Here is a 15,576-nt window from a genome sequence, read left to right as displayed (position 1 = left end):
GCAAGGTACACTTCAAAATGGTTAAAATAGTGAATTTTAGGTTAAGGGAATTTTACCACAATCAAAAACAAACGAGACTGTGTGGAGATTTTCCAGGCAGGGAAGGTGGGTGGGAGAGCCGGGAAGCCCACTGTAGGCACAATAATGAGTTTCTGAGAGTTACTGATGGAACACTGCGCGGGACGGAGTCAAGGACAGACTCCACCCGAGACTGTCTCCAGTGCAGGATGGCTTTCAGTGGACACGAGGACCTAAGTCATGCCTCACTTTACTAGGCACCAAGAGAGCCTGAAAGATTTTGTCAAACACTTGGCTAAACTCAAGACCAAGGTGAAACCGGCCCAAGGGGAGTTGGAAGAAGTTTTATTCGGTTGAAGAGACTGGGGCCACAATGAATGGGTGCAGTGGGTCCCAACTTTCCTGCCTCCTGGGGAGGTTTAAGGAAATATCTGTAAGAGTGCATTCCTGGGGGGTGGTGCACACACCTGAACAGCTTATCTTAAGCTCCTCAGGTGATTCTAACATACAGCCCAGATTGAGGACCAGGTAAAGCTAAAGCAGCCTAAAGGCTAACGTCCTTCGTAGGGAAGGTGTTCTGCGTTCTCCAAGTGGCCCCACGTTGGGCAGAGCGCTCAGAACCAGTCTGACAAGCCAACGGACCTCTAAAGGTTCTTTTTAGAGGTTCTTTTTAGAGGGGGCCGTTTGAAGCAACGTGAGTAGAAATGAAATAAGGGCCAAGAAAGCACAGACGTGTTAAAGCGGATCATTTAACCAGTTTATTGTATTTTTACAATCATAAAAATAAATTAGTCATACACAAAAATAGTTGTCATTTTTGCTGAGGAGAAAACAGACTGCATTTACTCACAGAATTCACCTTCTACCCCCACCCGACCTGCTTAAACAATAATTTAACGCTCTAAGGGTGACATGGAGGCAGTGGAGTATTTAGTGGGTCCCTTGCTCCTCGCTGTGTAGGTGACAGGACAACCCAGAGCCCCCATCCCAGCAGTCCCAGCAGAGCCCCTGACAGCGGCCCCTGACTCACCCACTGCTCTGACCACGCCTCCCGGGCAACTCAGTGTTGGTGATTCTACGACGGAGGCAAGACAAAGAGAAGGGATGAGAAAGACCCTTATATTTCCTTCTCCAACTGGGGATGACGAGAGGGCAGATTATATGAGCAAACATAATATTTATGATGGAAAGGTGGCGATGCACACAGACCTGTTTCAGGTACAAGGCCAGGAGTAAGAGCCCCTGAACGAGTCGAAAAGCAGAGTAATTTATATTCGATCTTGAAACCCAAAGAATTTGGCTAGTCAGTATACTAAATCGTAACTATGAACTTAGGATAGGGCGTTGTGTCGCAACTTTGCAGGAAGCTGGGTTAGTAGGATCAAATGATTTTACACAAATGTGGATTGTATATGTAAATAAATACCTATTAGGTCCCTTTAAAATTAACATATTCTAAATAATAGAACTATTTTGGTGTAGTGACTCATTCTGCCCATAAAGTTCAGAATACACATTTCCTATAAACATCTTGTATTTACAAAGAACAAAATAATAACTTATAACAAAGTATATCCTTCTGTCAAACTGACCTGGGGGGTCAAGGAGCTGGAAATTAGTTTATGTAACAGAACGGCTTTTCTCTCACCGAGGCAAAGGAAGATGCCAAGAAACTTGGCTGGAAGTTTCCACTCTCTCTTGGGCACTTTTCTTCAGCACATCAATGGAACTCTGTTACCCACCGAATAGAACTAGGAGTATGGGGTGGTTCGGGGTGGAGAGAATGATTTTGCTCCAGTGAAGGTGCAGCAAAGCAAGTGAGTTGAGAAAGAAAGAAGGTATTTAGAGGGTCTTAGTCTAGTCAAGGTACTACCCATTAAAGTGTGTGACCTTGGTCAGGGGACTAGCCATCGGGATGTTGGGTTACTCATCTAAAAAGCAGGACCCGACAGGGCAGCTCTGACCAAGTTGCTAGTGGTTCTGAGATATGAGGCCACATTCAGCTCCGGTGAGGGGTGCGACACTGGGATCAAAATGGCGGACACAGAAATGGGAAGTAGCCCAGACGAGGCAAATCACTCAAAGCTGTTCTACTGACAGAGTCACCAAAGCCTAGACTCAGAAGGACCTTAGAAGTCATATTGCCCCAGCTAGGCGCTTGACTCCCTTCTCCAGCACCCCTGTCAAATGGCCATTGGGCCTCTGCTGAGACCTCCAGTGATGGGAGAGCCCTCTACCTTTGGGGGGCTCTCACTTGTGGAAAGTCTGTTCTTCTGTAGGAGCTAAAGTCTGTCTCCCTGTAGCTTTTACCTCCTGGCCTTAGGGTTGCTCTCATAGTGCTAGGCCATCTCAGAGTGCTGCCCCCCACCTCTTCTTCTCCAGGCTAAACGTTCTCATGATGTCCTCTCCACCGTTTCTAACTGACTGCACCCCTCCTCAGGGTTGGGCATGCTCACCTGAATGCTACACACCATCGATACTCTTCAAGTGTGGTTCTGGCACTCACAACCACAGTGTGGCAGGACTCGCCCCAATGTTTTCTCCTTAGGTAGTCTAAGTGCCTCATTTTGTGTGTGTGTGCACATGTGTGTGTTTGTGTGCGGTTTGGAGGGAGTGCTTCCATCCCACTTCCTTGACTCACATTGAGCTTAGTCAACCGAAACTCTTGTATCTCCTCCACCCCGTATTTGTATAGTTTTGTTTTTGTTTTAATTCCAAAGGTAGACGCACGTTGCTTCCTGGTGAATTCCTAAGATCCAGGTTTTGGTCTAGTCTCCCTGATCTCTTTGGATCCTGAACCTGTCACTGTCACCACTTTCATGTCATCCACTAGTTTCATCAGTAAGGTGTCCAACTTCCCATCAGAGCCACAGTAAAGACGTTTTATATGGTAAGTGTCAGATGTTGGCCTCCAGCTGCCAGGCTGACATAGGTTCTTCCAGGTTTGATTTTTCAGCCTGTTTTAAGGAAAGCCATGTTTCTTTTTTGCCACTTCTATTTATGCCTTCTACATTAGGAAATCAATATTCAAATTCTAAAATGGCTGTCTTAAACACGAGAGAGAACCAAGAAGGTTTAAGAAGGTACTAGTATTATCTGGATTTCTCTCTGCCTGCAGATGCACCGTTAATGTACTCAGAGGACTCCCGGCTCCATCTAGTGGCCAGGGTTACAAGCTTTCTTTACTGTGTCTTAGGCTACTCCTTTCCTCTGGGGGAAAATGCGAGTCCCAGCGAGGGTGGGAGGCTGGAGCGCACTGAATGACCTTTGCCTGGGCTGCAAGGGGCACACTTTCCTTTTCCAATAAGCGAAAGTAGAACAGCCAACTCTTTCTGTTTGGAGCTTTGTTGACTTCTGTGAAAAAACAGGTAACACCTTCAGTTCATCTAATTTTTAAACCCAGAGCAGGCAATGAGGCAATCCAGGACACAGAAAAAAGAAAAACAGCATTAAAATGTAACTTTCAACTCTGCAAGTGGCCTGTTAAGGGAACATGGAGGGGGGTTGAGAAGGAGGTGGCAGATCATGACAAAGAAAGGGTGAGATAAGGGGGTGCCAAGGAAGGGAGAAAGAGGCATCCCTGTGGAGAGAGTTGTCAGAAGGTGAACTTTCCTCCAACCCTCTCCAGGAACTTTACCACTGGAAACACTGAGGGACCTTCTCAGAAGTGTTGTGTGAAGGACAAAGGCATTTAGATGTTGGCATAAGAAACCAGGAAATTAGCAAAAACTGGATTTTGAAGACAAATAAGTCATTAAAACACCTGTCCTAGTAATTTATAACCTTTCCAGAGATGAATGGATTCCAAGAACAGCTCAACTGTTTGTTGGAAGAGAAAAAAGACCCTTAGTTTGGGTACTTTTCCCCACTAAAGACGCGGCACTAGCCCTTTTGCTCTGATTCAGTTCTGCCATTGGCAGGATGGCCATTCTCATGGGAAGATCCCTGTCCTTTTTAAACAACTGTTAGGTAATATTTGGGGGCCACAGGACACCAAAGAGATGTCAAAGAGGCCAAGCCAGTATTGAGCCAGCCAGTCATGAGAATCCCGAGTTAGAAGGACCTAGGATGTTCACCTCCTGCTTGATGAAGAAACCCCCTTTAGGACAGAGCATCACCCAGGAAGGGTGGCCCAGACCTCTACTGGGCAGGCTGGATGGCTTGAAGGTTTTCCCTCAGTGTGAGCTGAAATTTGTGTTTCTCTGCTCTCCCACCCACTGATCTTCGTCCCCCCTCTAGCACGTAAAGAAAGCTTCCTCCAAGGAATCCTTCAAATGTGGCAACGCTTCTATTGTGACAAAAAGCAAAAGTAGGTGGTGAGAGGGAGAGGGCACAGGGCAGAAACCAGCCGTTTGGCTTCTCTGGTCTTTTTTTTTGCTTGGTGGGCATGGGAATGCGGGTCTCTGCCGGCTGCCATATTGCACAAGTGACCCTGTGTACGAAGAAGGAGAGATGGTTGTACTTTTGCAGAACGGTGGCTGGGCTCTCCAAGAAGAGAAGAACGAGTAAGGGACAGGAGGGGCTAGGTAGGGAGAGATAGGTAGGGGGCTACGGGATCAGGCTCACAGAAATCCCCAAAATGCAGAGGTGTAAGGAAACCAGAGATAAGGGAACACACCAGACCACCCTGCCCTGGGTGTCCGGGGTGGGGGTGGGGGCTCTTTTTTTATGACAGTCACCTGTGACCAACGAAGAATAACCAGACCCTAAACAAGAAGTAAGCCATTAAAGATGTTATCAGTAAGCCCTTACGCAAACCAAGACGTCTCAAGAATGATAAGGCCACAAGCTCCCTGGTCAGTTTTAAATAAAAGACCGTCAGTGGAGGCCCACGTTGACAACCCTGGCGGGACCCCTCTCACTCCCGAGAGCTTTATCTGTATCCTTGCTTAATAGAACTCTATCGCTTTACTCACTCCCCTTTGTCTGAGAGATTCATTCTTCGACTCCGTGAGACAAGAACCTAGCTCTCCGGCTTCAAGAACACCCATGGAAAGGCCAGATAGAATTTCTGAAAGCCCAAGGGTAGCGAGGACCGAACACAGTGTGTCAGATCGGGCTGGAGCTACTCCTTCCAAAAGCTTCAAGTGATCATCAGGTTGAACGACATGGGTTTGAACTGCATGGGTCCACTTATACAGAGATTTTTTTTTTTCTGATAAATACCCTACAGCACTGTAAATGTATTTTCTTTTCCTTGTGATTTTCTTAATGACATTTTCTTTTCTCTAGCTTACTTTATTGTAAGAATACAGTATATAATGCATATGATATATAAAAATATGTGTTGATTGATTATGTCCTTGGTAAGGCTTCCAGTCAATAGCAGGCTGTTAGGACCTTTTTGGGGAGTCAAAAGTTATACATGGATTTTCAACTCTGCAGGGGGTGGTTGGCACCCTGAACCCCCACATTGCTCAGGGGTCAACTGTCTGTATATATATGTGTGTGCGTGTACACACACACACACACACATATTCTTTCATTTTAATTGACTTTTCAGATCGTTTACCTTTCAATACGCACTGCACCCCCCTTGCAGCCTGAGGCCTCTGGAAATGCAGAGTTAGGTGAAGGGCACTGGGGACGACCCAGCCGCTGTGGCTGTCACTGAAGGAGCCCATGGCCCCTCTCCCTCTCTCCCTGGCTAGTGGCATGAATGCAGATCTTAGTGCTCGAGTCTGGGATGGTGGGATATAGGTTGTGAGTCGTAGTGGGAGGGAGGGATGAGAAATCACAAACAAATCCATAAATCATACTGGAAAAACCAAAGGAAGACTCTTTCTAATATAAACACAGGTTTTATGCTGAGACCGGTTGGTTAGACATTCCACCGGGTGAGGTGTGGTGACCAGCCCAGGGTAGGTGGCTACGGACGTGGGAGAGCCCAGGGCACAGACTCGAGAGGCACCATGGCTGGAGAGCTCCCGGTGTGCAGTTCCCTGGGGGGCACATAGCCCCTTGGGAACGGAATCAGAATTTCAGGCATCACCTTCCTACCCCAGTGGCTTCCTTGTGTCAGGGGTAATTCCATTAAGGATGGGGTTTAACAAAACCTGCACAGAGTCCTGTAACCAGGATCTGGGACCTTGTCGGGGAAGAGATAAACAGAAAGAGATGTGGGAAACAACTGAGTGCCGCGGATGCTGACTTGACCTCTGGCCAGAGGAAAGACTTCTAGAGCTGGGCTTTGATTGCTGAGCGGGAAATTTCTCAGTCGCTTCGTCTGAAATGAAGCTGCATCTTGTAGACCTAAGGCTTCCAGGCAGGCGAGCTGTGTGGTCGGACTCAACCCTGCCACCGAACAGGTGAATATACCTTAAGTTGAGTCTCAGTTGCCTTGTCAGTAAAATGGGGATAATGATTCAGTCCCTGGCTCCCATTCCCGGACTTTGTGCGCCGCTACTGATCTAGTATCTGTGAATACACCTGCGAAATAATCAAGCACTCTTTGACAGGAGATATTTGTGTCACGAGGCAGGAAAAAGCCTCATGTCTTTGAGTGTATGCAAATAGGCACCACCGGCTGAGACAACAGTGGGAAGCAGGTGTCTCAGCAAGGCTTAGTGGGGCTCTGGGGTGGGAGCCACCTCTTCCGACTCTCCGAGGGACCCCGATATTGAAAAGGCCAGAAGCACCATGGACAAGGCAGCCGCGCACGAGGGCCCGACTCGCTGACTTAGAAAGTGCTAGCACGGGAGCTGACGGAGAGCTACGAGCACCCCCCTCCCCCACCGCTTGGCTTTCAGAGAGCACCTCACCAGGCGCCAGGGCTCCCAAGGAGGGATCATCGGTTTATGGCGATGCTAAAGGACAACGTGGCTTGGCTCCGGGGCACCACGGGGACGCTTTCCCGAAGGTGGGGGTGGTGACTACGCCGGCTGGCAGCACGGGGGGAGGGGGGAAGGGGGGAGCCCCCGGCGGAGCAGCGGCCCGCCAGCCCCCCTGCTCCCCGCCTCCCGGACCTGCCCTCCTGCTGCGGCGCGGGGGTGTTATCTGCTGCCCAGGAAGCCCGCGTGCCTGCTGGCCCCGCGAGTGCAGGACGCGCAGCAGGCGGTCTTGTAGTAATTGTAGACGCAGAGTCGCGCCTGCACCACCACGTTGCAATTGTAGTACCTGTCCTTGCAGTTTTCATCTGCAGCAACAGAGAACAGAAAAGACTCTCTGAGCACAGAGCCAGGCGGGACCAGCGGGAGGAGAAAGGGCGCGAGACAGGGCTTTCCATCCTGATCCTGCTTTAATACCTACGGGAGGTGTAGGGTGGGCCAAGAGCTTCCGTTCTTCTTCTTTTCTTTTAAACATGGTAACAGAGTTAGGTATAGAGAATATAATTCAGTGGACTGTGGTCTCGCTGCTCACCGACATACACAATTCCCAGAGTTCACTCCGTGACCACCTCCCCCTTTCTCCTCACTCCTGAGGAATCAAGCCCCACACGTGGTGTTTAGTATCCCCAATCCTGTCTTTATACTTGAACTGTAAATGCTGGTACCCTAATCACTATGTGGCATTTCAGCTTCAAAAAAAAAAAAAAAAAGAAATGATGCAGATTGTATATATTCCTTGGCAACTTGCTCAACGTTGACTTTGTGTGATTCGTTCATGTTTAACGAATGCTCGAGGGAGTTCATTTTCATTACTGAGTAGTGTTCCATCGTACATTCTACAACCTATTGATCCATTTTCTACTGACAGTTTTCAATTTTTTACGACTGCAAACTTTGCCCCTTTAAACAGCGGTTACACATGCTCTCTCTGGGTCTTGCTGGGTCAGAAGGTATCTGCAAATCTACTGGCTCTCATCAGATTGCTCTCCCAAGTGGGTGCAACAATTTATCCTTTTGTCAGTTGTGCAGAATGCTTTTGCTTTCTTTTGCTTATGCTGCGTGTTTTATTTTTTTGCTCATCTGGTGGATGTGACCTTACCCCCAAAGGAGGTTGAACAGATCATCTGTATGTTTATTTGCCATTTGAGTTTCCTTTTCTATGAATTGCTTTTCCTATCTTTTGACCACTTGCTAATTTAGTTAACTTAAAACAAATGAGTCATGGAAATTCTTGACATACAATGGATCCTGATCCTTTATTCATTAGATGTGTTACAAATATCTTCTCCACGCCTGTGGCTTTTCTCATCACTTTGCTGCAGTGTTATTTGTTAAAAAGACAGTATTTTTAATCTAACAGATGTTATAATATTTTCATTTGTGGTTTGGTATTTGTGTTTCTCACTTACAAAATCCTTCCCTACACTGATATATATATATTTCCCCATATTCTCTTCTAAGAGTTAAAAAAATTTCTCCTCACATTTATAATTCACCTGGAATTGATGTGTATGTGTGTGGTGACAAGTAGGAATTCAATTTGTTTTTTTCCTATATGGATAAACAATCGTCTCATCACCATGCACTGAATGTTCATGTTTCCTCCCCAGATTCATACTGTTAACCTTGATCATGTATCATGCACCATAACATGCTCAGATTTATTTTTGGGCACTCTATTCTGTTCCATTTGTTTGTCTATCCTTGTGCAGTATGTCTTCATACATGGTAAGGTACATTTCCCAACATTGTTCCCAACATCCTTCCTCCAAAATTACCTTGGCTATTATTGGGTCTCTGCTGTAAACTTTAGACACAGTCTGTCTGATTTTCTATGAAAAGCTCTGTCTAGATTTTGATTAACATTGCTTGAATTTATAGATTAACTTGGAAAATAACTGACATAATTTTAGCTGCTTGCTTTTTGATATTACAAATATATTGAATACATTTATGTATCATAACATACAGTTTTACCACATTCTTTTGAAGATGTCAATTCTATCCTGTGTACAGTAACATAATTAACCATTTCCTTCTACTGGTAGAAATATAATTGCTTCTAATTTTTATGAGTTACAAGAAATTCTACAATTCCTTCATTTATTTATTCTACACAATTTACTGAGCCTTATTCTTCGTGTATATGTATATCTGTACAATTTTGAGAGTCTATCTTTATCATTTCTTAAATTTATTTGACACAGGGACAGAGACTGCGAGAGAGGAAACACAAGCAGGGGGAGTGGGAGAGGGAAGCAGGCTTCCCGCCGAGCAGGGAGCCCGATGCGGGGCTCGGTCCCAGGACCCTGGGATCACGACCTGAGCCGAAGGCAGACGCTTAACGACTGCGCCACCCAGGAGCCTATCTTCAGTATACATTTCTAGAAGTGGAGTTACTGGGTCAAAGATATCACATACTTTACATATTGAGCGATATTGCCAAAGTTCTCTGAAAAGATTACGCTCAGTTACAAGCAGGAGCTTGTACTACTTCTCTCACTATTTCTTCCTCCTGGCTCGCGGCTGGACATTTTCTTCTTATATTGGTTGTATCACATTCCAATAAGGTATGTTTCACATTTTTCACACAATTGTTGCTCATTGTCCCTCTCTTTTCCTTTCTTCTTCTCTTCCAACTTGGGTTACGATGTCTGTGATGGCTAATTTTATGTATCAAATGTACGGGTGTTGGGGAACCCAGATGAAACATGATTTCTGGGTGTGTCTGGGAGGGTGTTTCTGGATGGGGTCAGCATTTTAATTGATGGGCCCAGTAAAGCAGGTGGCCCTCCCCAGGGGAGATGGGACTCACTCACTGAGGGCCTGAATAGAACATCAAACAGAGGAAGGAGGAATTTGTCCCTTTCCTGCCTCACTGCTTGAGCTGGACATTTCATGTCATCTTCTCCTGCCCTTGGGCCAGAATTTATACCATCAGCTCCCCTGGTTCTCAGGCCTTCAAGACTCAGATTGAATTACACCAGCAGCTTTCTTGAGTCTCCAGCTTGTGACTGGTAGGTTGTGGGACTTCTCCGCTTCTACGTTCACGTGAACCAGCTCGTCATAATGAATTTTTTTCTATCTATCATCTATCTATCTATCTATCTATCTATCTATCTATCTATCTATCTATCATCTATCATCATCTATCTATTATCTATCTATCTATCTATCATCTATCTATCTATCATCTATCTATTATCTATCATCTATCATCATCTATCTATTATCTATCTATGTATCTATCATCTATCTATTATCTATCTATCTATCTACTCATCCATCCACCCATCTATCCTATTGGTTCTGGCTCTCTAGAGAACCTTGACTATTACAATGTCCTTAACAGGAGAAAGTTTTTAATTTATTATGTTATGTTTTTACATTCAGCAATAAGGCCTCTGAGTTTTGTGTCTAGCTTATGAAGGCTTAACCAACCCCAAGAATATCTATCTTTTCTGGTATTTTTACATTGTGTTTTCTATGCAAAGGTCTCTAATCCTTTAGGCATTTATGTATATATGGCATAAAGCAAGATGTAAAATGTTTTGCTTTGTTTTTTTCAAATGGATCTTTGATTATCTGAATGCAATGCAAGTCTCTCCTCTCCCCACTTCCTTAACATTAGGTCTTTATTGGGTGCCTAGGTGGCTCAGTCAGTTAAGCGTCTGCCTTCAGCTCAGGTCATGATCCCAGGGTCCTGGGATTGAGCCCGGCATCGGGCTCCCTGCTCAGCGGGGAGCCTGCTTTTCTGTCCCTCTTCCACTCCTGCCTGCTCATGTGCTCTCTCTTGCTCTCGCTCTCTCTCAAATAAATAAACAAAGTCTTAAAAAAAATTAGGCCTTTATCATACTTCACTTCCCTCGTATCGGAATTCTGTATTATAACACCCATAACCCTGTCTCTTCCTGACTCAGCATATAGTTTTAATTTCTGTGTTTTATAATGTGTTCAAGTACATGATAAGGCAATATACTTGAGGATATTATATGTTGAACCTCATGAACCTTCTTTTATCCTCTTTACAGATTTTTTTAAAAAGATTTTATTTTTTAAGTAATCTCTATACCCAAAGTGGGGCTTGAAATCATGACCTCAAGATCAAGAATCTCATGCTCCACAGACTGAGCCAGCCAGGCGACCCCTCTTTACAGTACTGAGTGTTCCCATTCAGGAGTAGTTAGTCTCTCTATCCATTCACATTTCTTATTATGTTCTATATCAAGGTTTTCTTATTTTTAATTATTAACCGCTTTTTTCTAAATAGACTTAGACCTTTCTCATTAATTTTCTTCCTTCCACTGTTTTGCACCTACAATTAAAAGTTGAAATCTCACTCCTTCGACCTTAAAGATAATGGAACCAAATCTCTGAAATCATTACCATTTTAGTCAATTTGCCTTTAAGTTTGGAGGGTGGCTTGGATCACCACCCAAGCTATGGACAGTCATCTTAAACTATGAAACTTATCATACTGAAAGTGTTTTGACCCCCTGAGCCCCACAACTGTGGGCTTGGCATTTTCATACGAGGGAACTTGCTGGGGTTTAAGAAGGGTTTGTTTTCTCTCTGAGATAGGAATTCCTACTTACCAACTTCAGGGACACAGTCCTGAGGGTTACAAGATTCTTTCTCTTCTGGTTTCAACTGAGGGTCACAGAGATTGCTTAGGGTCATGTCATCTGACAGGCAGCGCACTTCGCGGACCCGGAAGCCGCCCTGGCAGCTCTTGGAACACTGCATGGTGACAAAAAGAGAGGGGTAGGTTTTTGGCCGTCCATTAGCTCAGCACACTGGAAGGGCAGATACTGGAAAATTTCAAACATCTTCGAAAGGAGACTAAATACTAAAACAAACTCCCATGCATCAACCAGCATCAACAACGATCAACTCACGGCCAACTGTGTCCCATCTGTACCCCACCCATGTCTACTCCACTTCTATTTTGAGGCAAATCTAGACATCACATCAGTTCTTCTATAATATTTCAGTTTGTAGCTCTAAAAGACAAAACTCTTAAAAAGTTACCACAATTGTATTATTACACCTAGAAATTAACAACATGTCCTTATCTTCAAAAATATATTCAGAGTTCCCATTTCCACTTCTCTGGTGAATCTCAAGTTTTTAATACCTTTTTTTTTTTTTCTTTTTGAATCAGGATCCACAACAGGCCCGCACATTGCAGTTGACCGACAGGCCTTTTAGGACTCTTTTTTTTTTTTTTTTTAATATTTTATTTATTTATTTGACAGACAGAGAGAGAGAGCACAACCAGGAGAAGTGGCAGGCAGAGGGAGAAGCAGGCTTCCTGCTGAGCAGGGAGCCCGACGTGAGGCTCGATCCCCAGGACCCTGGGATCACAACCAGAGCCGAAGGCAGCCACTTAACTGACTGAGCCACCCAGGCACTCCTAGGACTCTTTTTAATCCACAGGTTCGCCCCCATTGCCTTTTTTCCCCATTGTACTTTAGTATCTAGAGGAAAGGAGTCATTTGTCCTGTAGAGATTCCCATAGTCAGGATTTTGCGGACTGCATCTGCATCGTACAGTTTAACATCTTTCTCTGTCCTCTGCATTTCCTGTAAATTGGAAGTTGGGTATAGAAGAGGCCCTAACGGGTGCAGGTTTGTTTGTTTTTGTGGTGAGACTGCTTCACTGGATGTGTGTGGTTGTCTCTGTCTGGGGACGTCAGCAGCCACGGATGTGCCATGTCCAGATCTATTAATCCACTGTGGTTGAAGAACGGTGGTAAAACTCTATCATCTCTTCTTCTTTTATTAGCTAGGAAACGAAAATAATCCCTGCCCCATGCCTACCTAGATTTGCTCTTTGGTACACCCAGTGGTACAGCTTGTTTAGGAAAGACGGGGTAAATGCTTGATTACTTTCCTTTATGTATCAGTCTTCAGAATAATGAGATGGTTTCCCTAATGGTGGATCCTCCAATTAGTTTTTTTTTTTATTATTATACACTTATTATAAATGGATGGGTTTAAATACATATGATGTATTTCATTCAATCTATGGCAATTAATATCTTTACTGATGGTCACTGATGTCTCCTCAGTGGCTAGTCTGAGCCCTCAAAACTTGGTTCTTGAGTCCTTCGGGCATGAACTCAATTTTCTTTGAGAACTTCCTTGCCACATGGGATAAAAAGATATTCTAATCTAATTTGTACGTATACAGTCCCAAACCTGGAATCAGCTGTTCTCTAAGAATTCCTGGTTGCTTTTGGTGGAGAGTGGTATTCTGAAACCACACTTTGGCTGACAGGCACGCCTTTTGCTACCGGGTTGGCCATTGTTTCTAGGCTCTTTCAATGGGTAAATGGGTAAAACTGGGAAAGAACTTTTTTTTAAGATATTTTGTGAGTTCATACTGATGTTTCTGATTCAAATTTGGGAAAACAGGATTTTCACTTAAACCTCTTCCATCTCACGTGTATCTTCACTCTCCTGAGTTGAGAATCTTGTTTCCCAAGGATCCTGGGAAAGACAGAAAGCTACTACCATATTGTCACATACGGTATCACACATGTTATCGTAAGGTAAATTACTTGTTTACTTTAGCACTCACTATCCACTCAACTATCTCAGATTACGGTACAACACTCTCACTAAAAATACGATCATTGCAAACAGTGTCAACATTTTCTAATTCTCTTGGTCTCCAAGGATAGACAGTCAAATTGCTGTTTTTGTTTGTTTTCCACTGGGTGTGGAGCTCAGCATGGGGATTGAACTCACGACCCTGAGACTAAGACCTGAACTGAGATCAAGAGTCGGATGCCTAACCAACTGAGCCAGCCAGGCGCCCCAAATTACTGTTTTAAAGCCACCTGCAATAGTGCTGATGCTGCCAACTGGATACATATTTAGGTTGAATTGTTTCATTATATTTTCCATTTTTGGGGATTCCTTTGTTCAAATCTAATTTTGTTTTAGGATTGTCTAAATATCAGTTTACTCAAATTTATAAAACAAGGCATATTCAAAGATATCTCTCTTCCTTCACTGTCTTTGCTGTTATCATAACCATTTATTTCATATTTGTTTCAGTTTACTTGTTTTGAATTTACACACAGAAAAAGTCACTTTTTGTGGTGGCACACAGTTCTGTGAGTGTTGACAAATTCATAGAGTCGTGTATTTCCTGCTGCAAATAAGATCCAAGAGTTTCATCAAACACAGCAGATCCTCTTGCCCTGCCCTTCTGTAGCAAGACTCATCCCACCCCATCCTCTGGCAATCACTGATGCGGTCTCTGTCCCTGTGGTTGTGTCTTTTTCAGAATATATAAAAGGAATCATACAATATGTAGCTCTTGGGGTCTTTCTTTCACTTAGCAAAGTGCATCTGAAGTTCAACCATGTCGGCTCGTTTGTTCTTGTTGCTGAGTACTCTTCTGTGGTTCAGGATGTACTGCTATTTGTTTATCTACTGGCCTGTGGAGGCACATCTGGGTTGTTTCCAGCCAGGTGTTTTGGGAGGTCATCTCCTCTGACTTAGCCTGATGAACTTGGCCCTTCTAGACCTTCCAAACCAAAGGGCAAAATAACACAGTGATCTGTTCTTGCATTCTCAAAGGCCGTGGCCAATATCAAAACAATTGAATTCCATTTCCCAGATGTCGACAAAACACCTTTCAAACTCAACACCTGCTTTGTTCCCATTTGCCTCTGAGGTGTGGTTTACCCGTGCCCAAAGCCTATTATCACTGGAGTAGACATACACTATTGGGAAACAGAATTCTCAGCTTTTATACATATATTTCATAAGCAAAATCCCTTTTATCACCTTTGCATGATTCTGAGAAAGGCTCTGGCCTCTACTCTGGCTTCCCCTACAGGCTCTGCTTGATGATCTTCAGTGACAAAAGGCAGAACGAACCTCCGCCAACCCCTCATGTGTCTAAGGCATGGTCACCAGCAATGATGCCTTAGGCAGTTTTCTGTCTTAGGAAGGTTTTTGAAAAAAAAATTGTTTTTATCCCTATTTTCATCCTTTCCCATTTTGTTCCTTAATTATCAACTTCTGTATTAACTCTTTCTCTCTCTGTCTCTTCATTTACACACTACCCTCCCTCCTCACAGAAAGGATTTGAGAGGTCTTAAGAAATACTTAATGGTTTACAAGATTTAAGGAAAAAAAGGTGAGAAGACTGGAGCAAAAAAGAAGATAAAAGTAGGAAAGAGAGAGAAAAGCTGGGGCACATTAACATACAAAATCCACTCTGTGAGGTCTGATAAACTCTCTCTTAGAGATGGACCACAATTTTGGTTCTGAGTTTCCAAGCGGCCAATTCAAAGAGAAAAATAGGATCAATCTCATCATCTACAAATGTCTACAGGATGAGGAAAAAAGTACACACACACACACAGAGGTTCCTGAGGCCTGACAGAAATTCCTTCAGTGAGTTTTACAATGAGATCACTGCACCATGTAGTATCCTCAAGAGCATCCTTGAACCCCTTTTCAGCCATTAATCTGCTGCAACAACATTTCTCAAAATGCAGTCCAAGGACACCTTTATCCAAGTCACCTAAAGAGCTTGTTCAAAATTCAAATTCCTCGGCTAGGGTGGACCCGGAATCCATCTTTTCAAACAAGATCCCAGTTGATTCTAATGCACACTGAGATTGAAAGTCACTGCTTTATGGCCTCTCCAGTTTAGAGATCAAGATGGTCCCAGCCTCTGGCTCCTCCCCAAGCAGGCTGCTTCC

General features: G+C 44.2%; 1 protein-coding gene across 1 annotated transcript in view; it reads right to left on the bottom strand.

The window, feature by feature from the left end:
• Positions 1-753: 753 nt before the first annotated feature.
• The window catches only part of LOC102727246 (thrombospondin type-1 domain-containing protein 4), a 32,186-nt gene continuing 17,363 nt past the window's right edge, over positions 754-15,576 (bottom strand). Inside the window, exons 6-7 of the mRNA XM_081831333.1 lie at positions 11,441-11,585; positions 754-7,153 (exon numbers count right to left, since the gene is read on the bottom strand). Of these exons, the coding sequence (XP_081687459.1) occupies positions 7,011-7,153; positions 11,441-11,585 (288 nt within the window). The 3' untranslated portion in view covers positions 754-7,010. The remainder of the gene's footprint in view (positions 7,154-11,440; positions 11,586-15,576) is intronic.

Source organism: Leptonychotes weddellii, chromosome 9 (genome assembly GCF_054177405.1).
Source record: "Leptonychotes weddellii isolate Sample4059 chromosome 9, ASM5417740v2, whole genome shotgun sequence".
Classification (NCBI taxonomy): Eukaryota; Metazoa; Chordata; class Mammalia; order Carnivora; family Phocidae; genus Leptonychotes; species Leptonychotes weddellii.
This window is presented reverse-complemented; position numbering and strand designations above follow the sequence as displayed.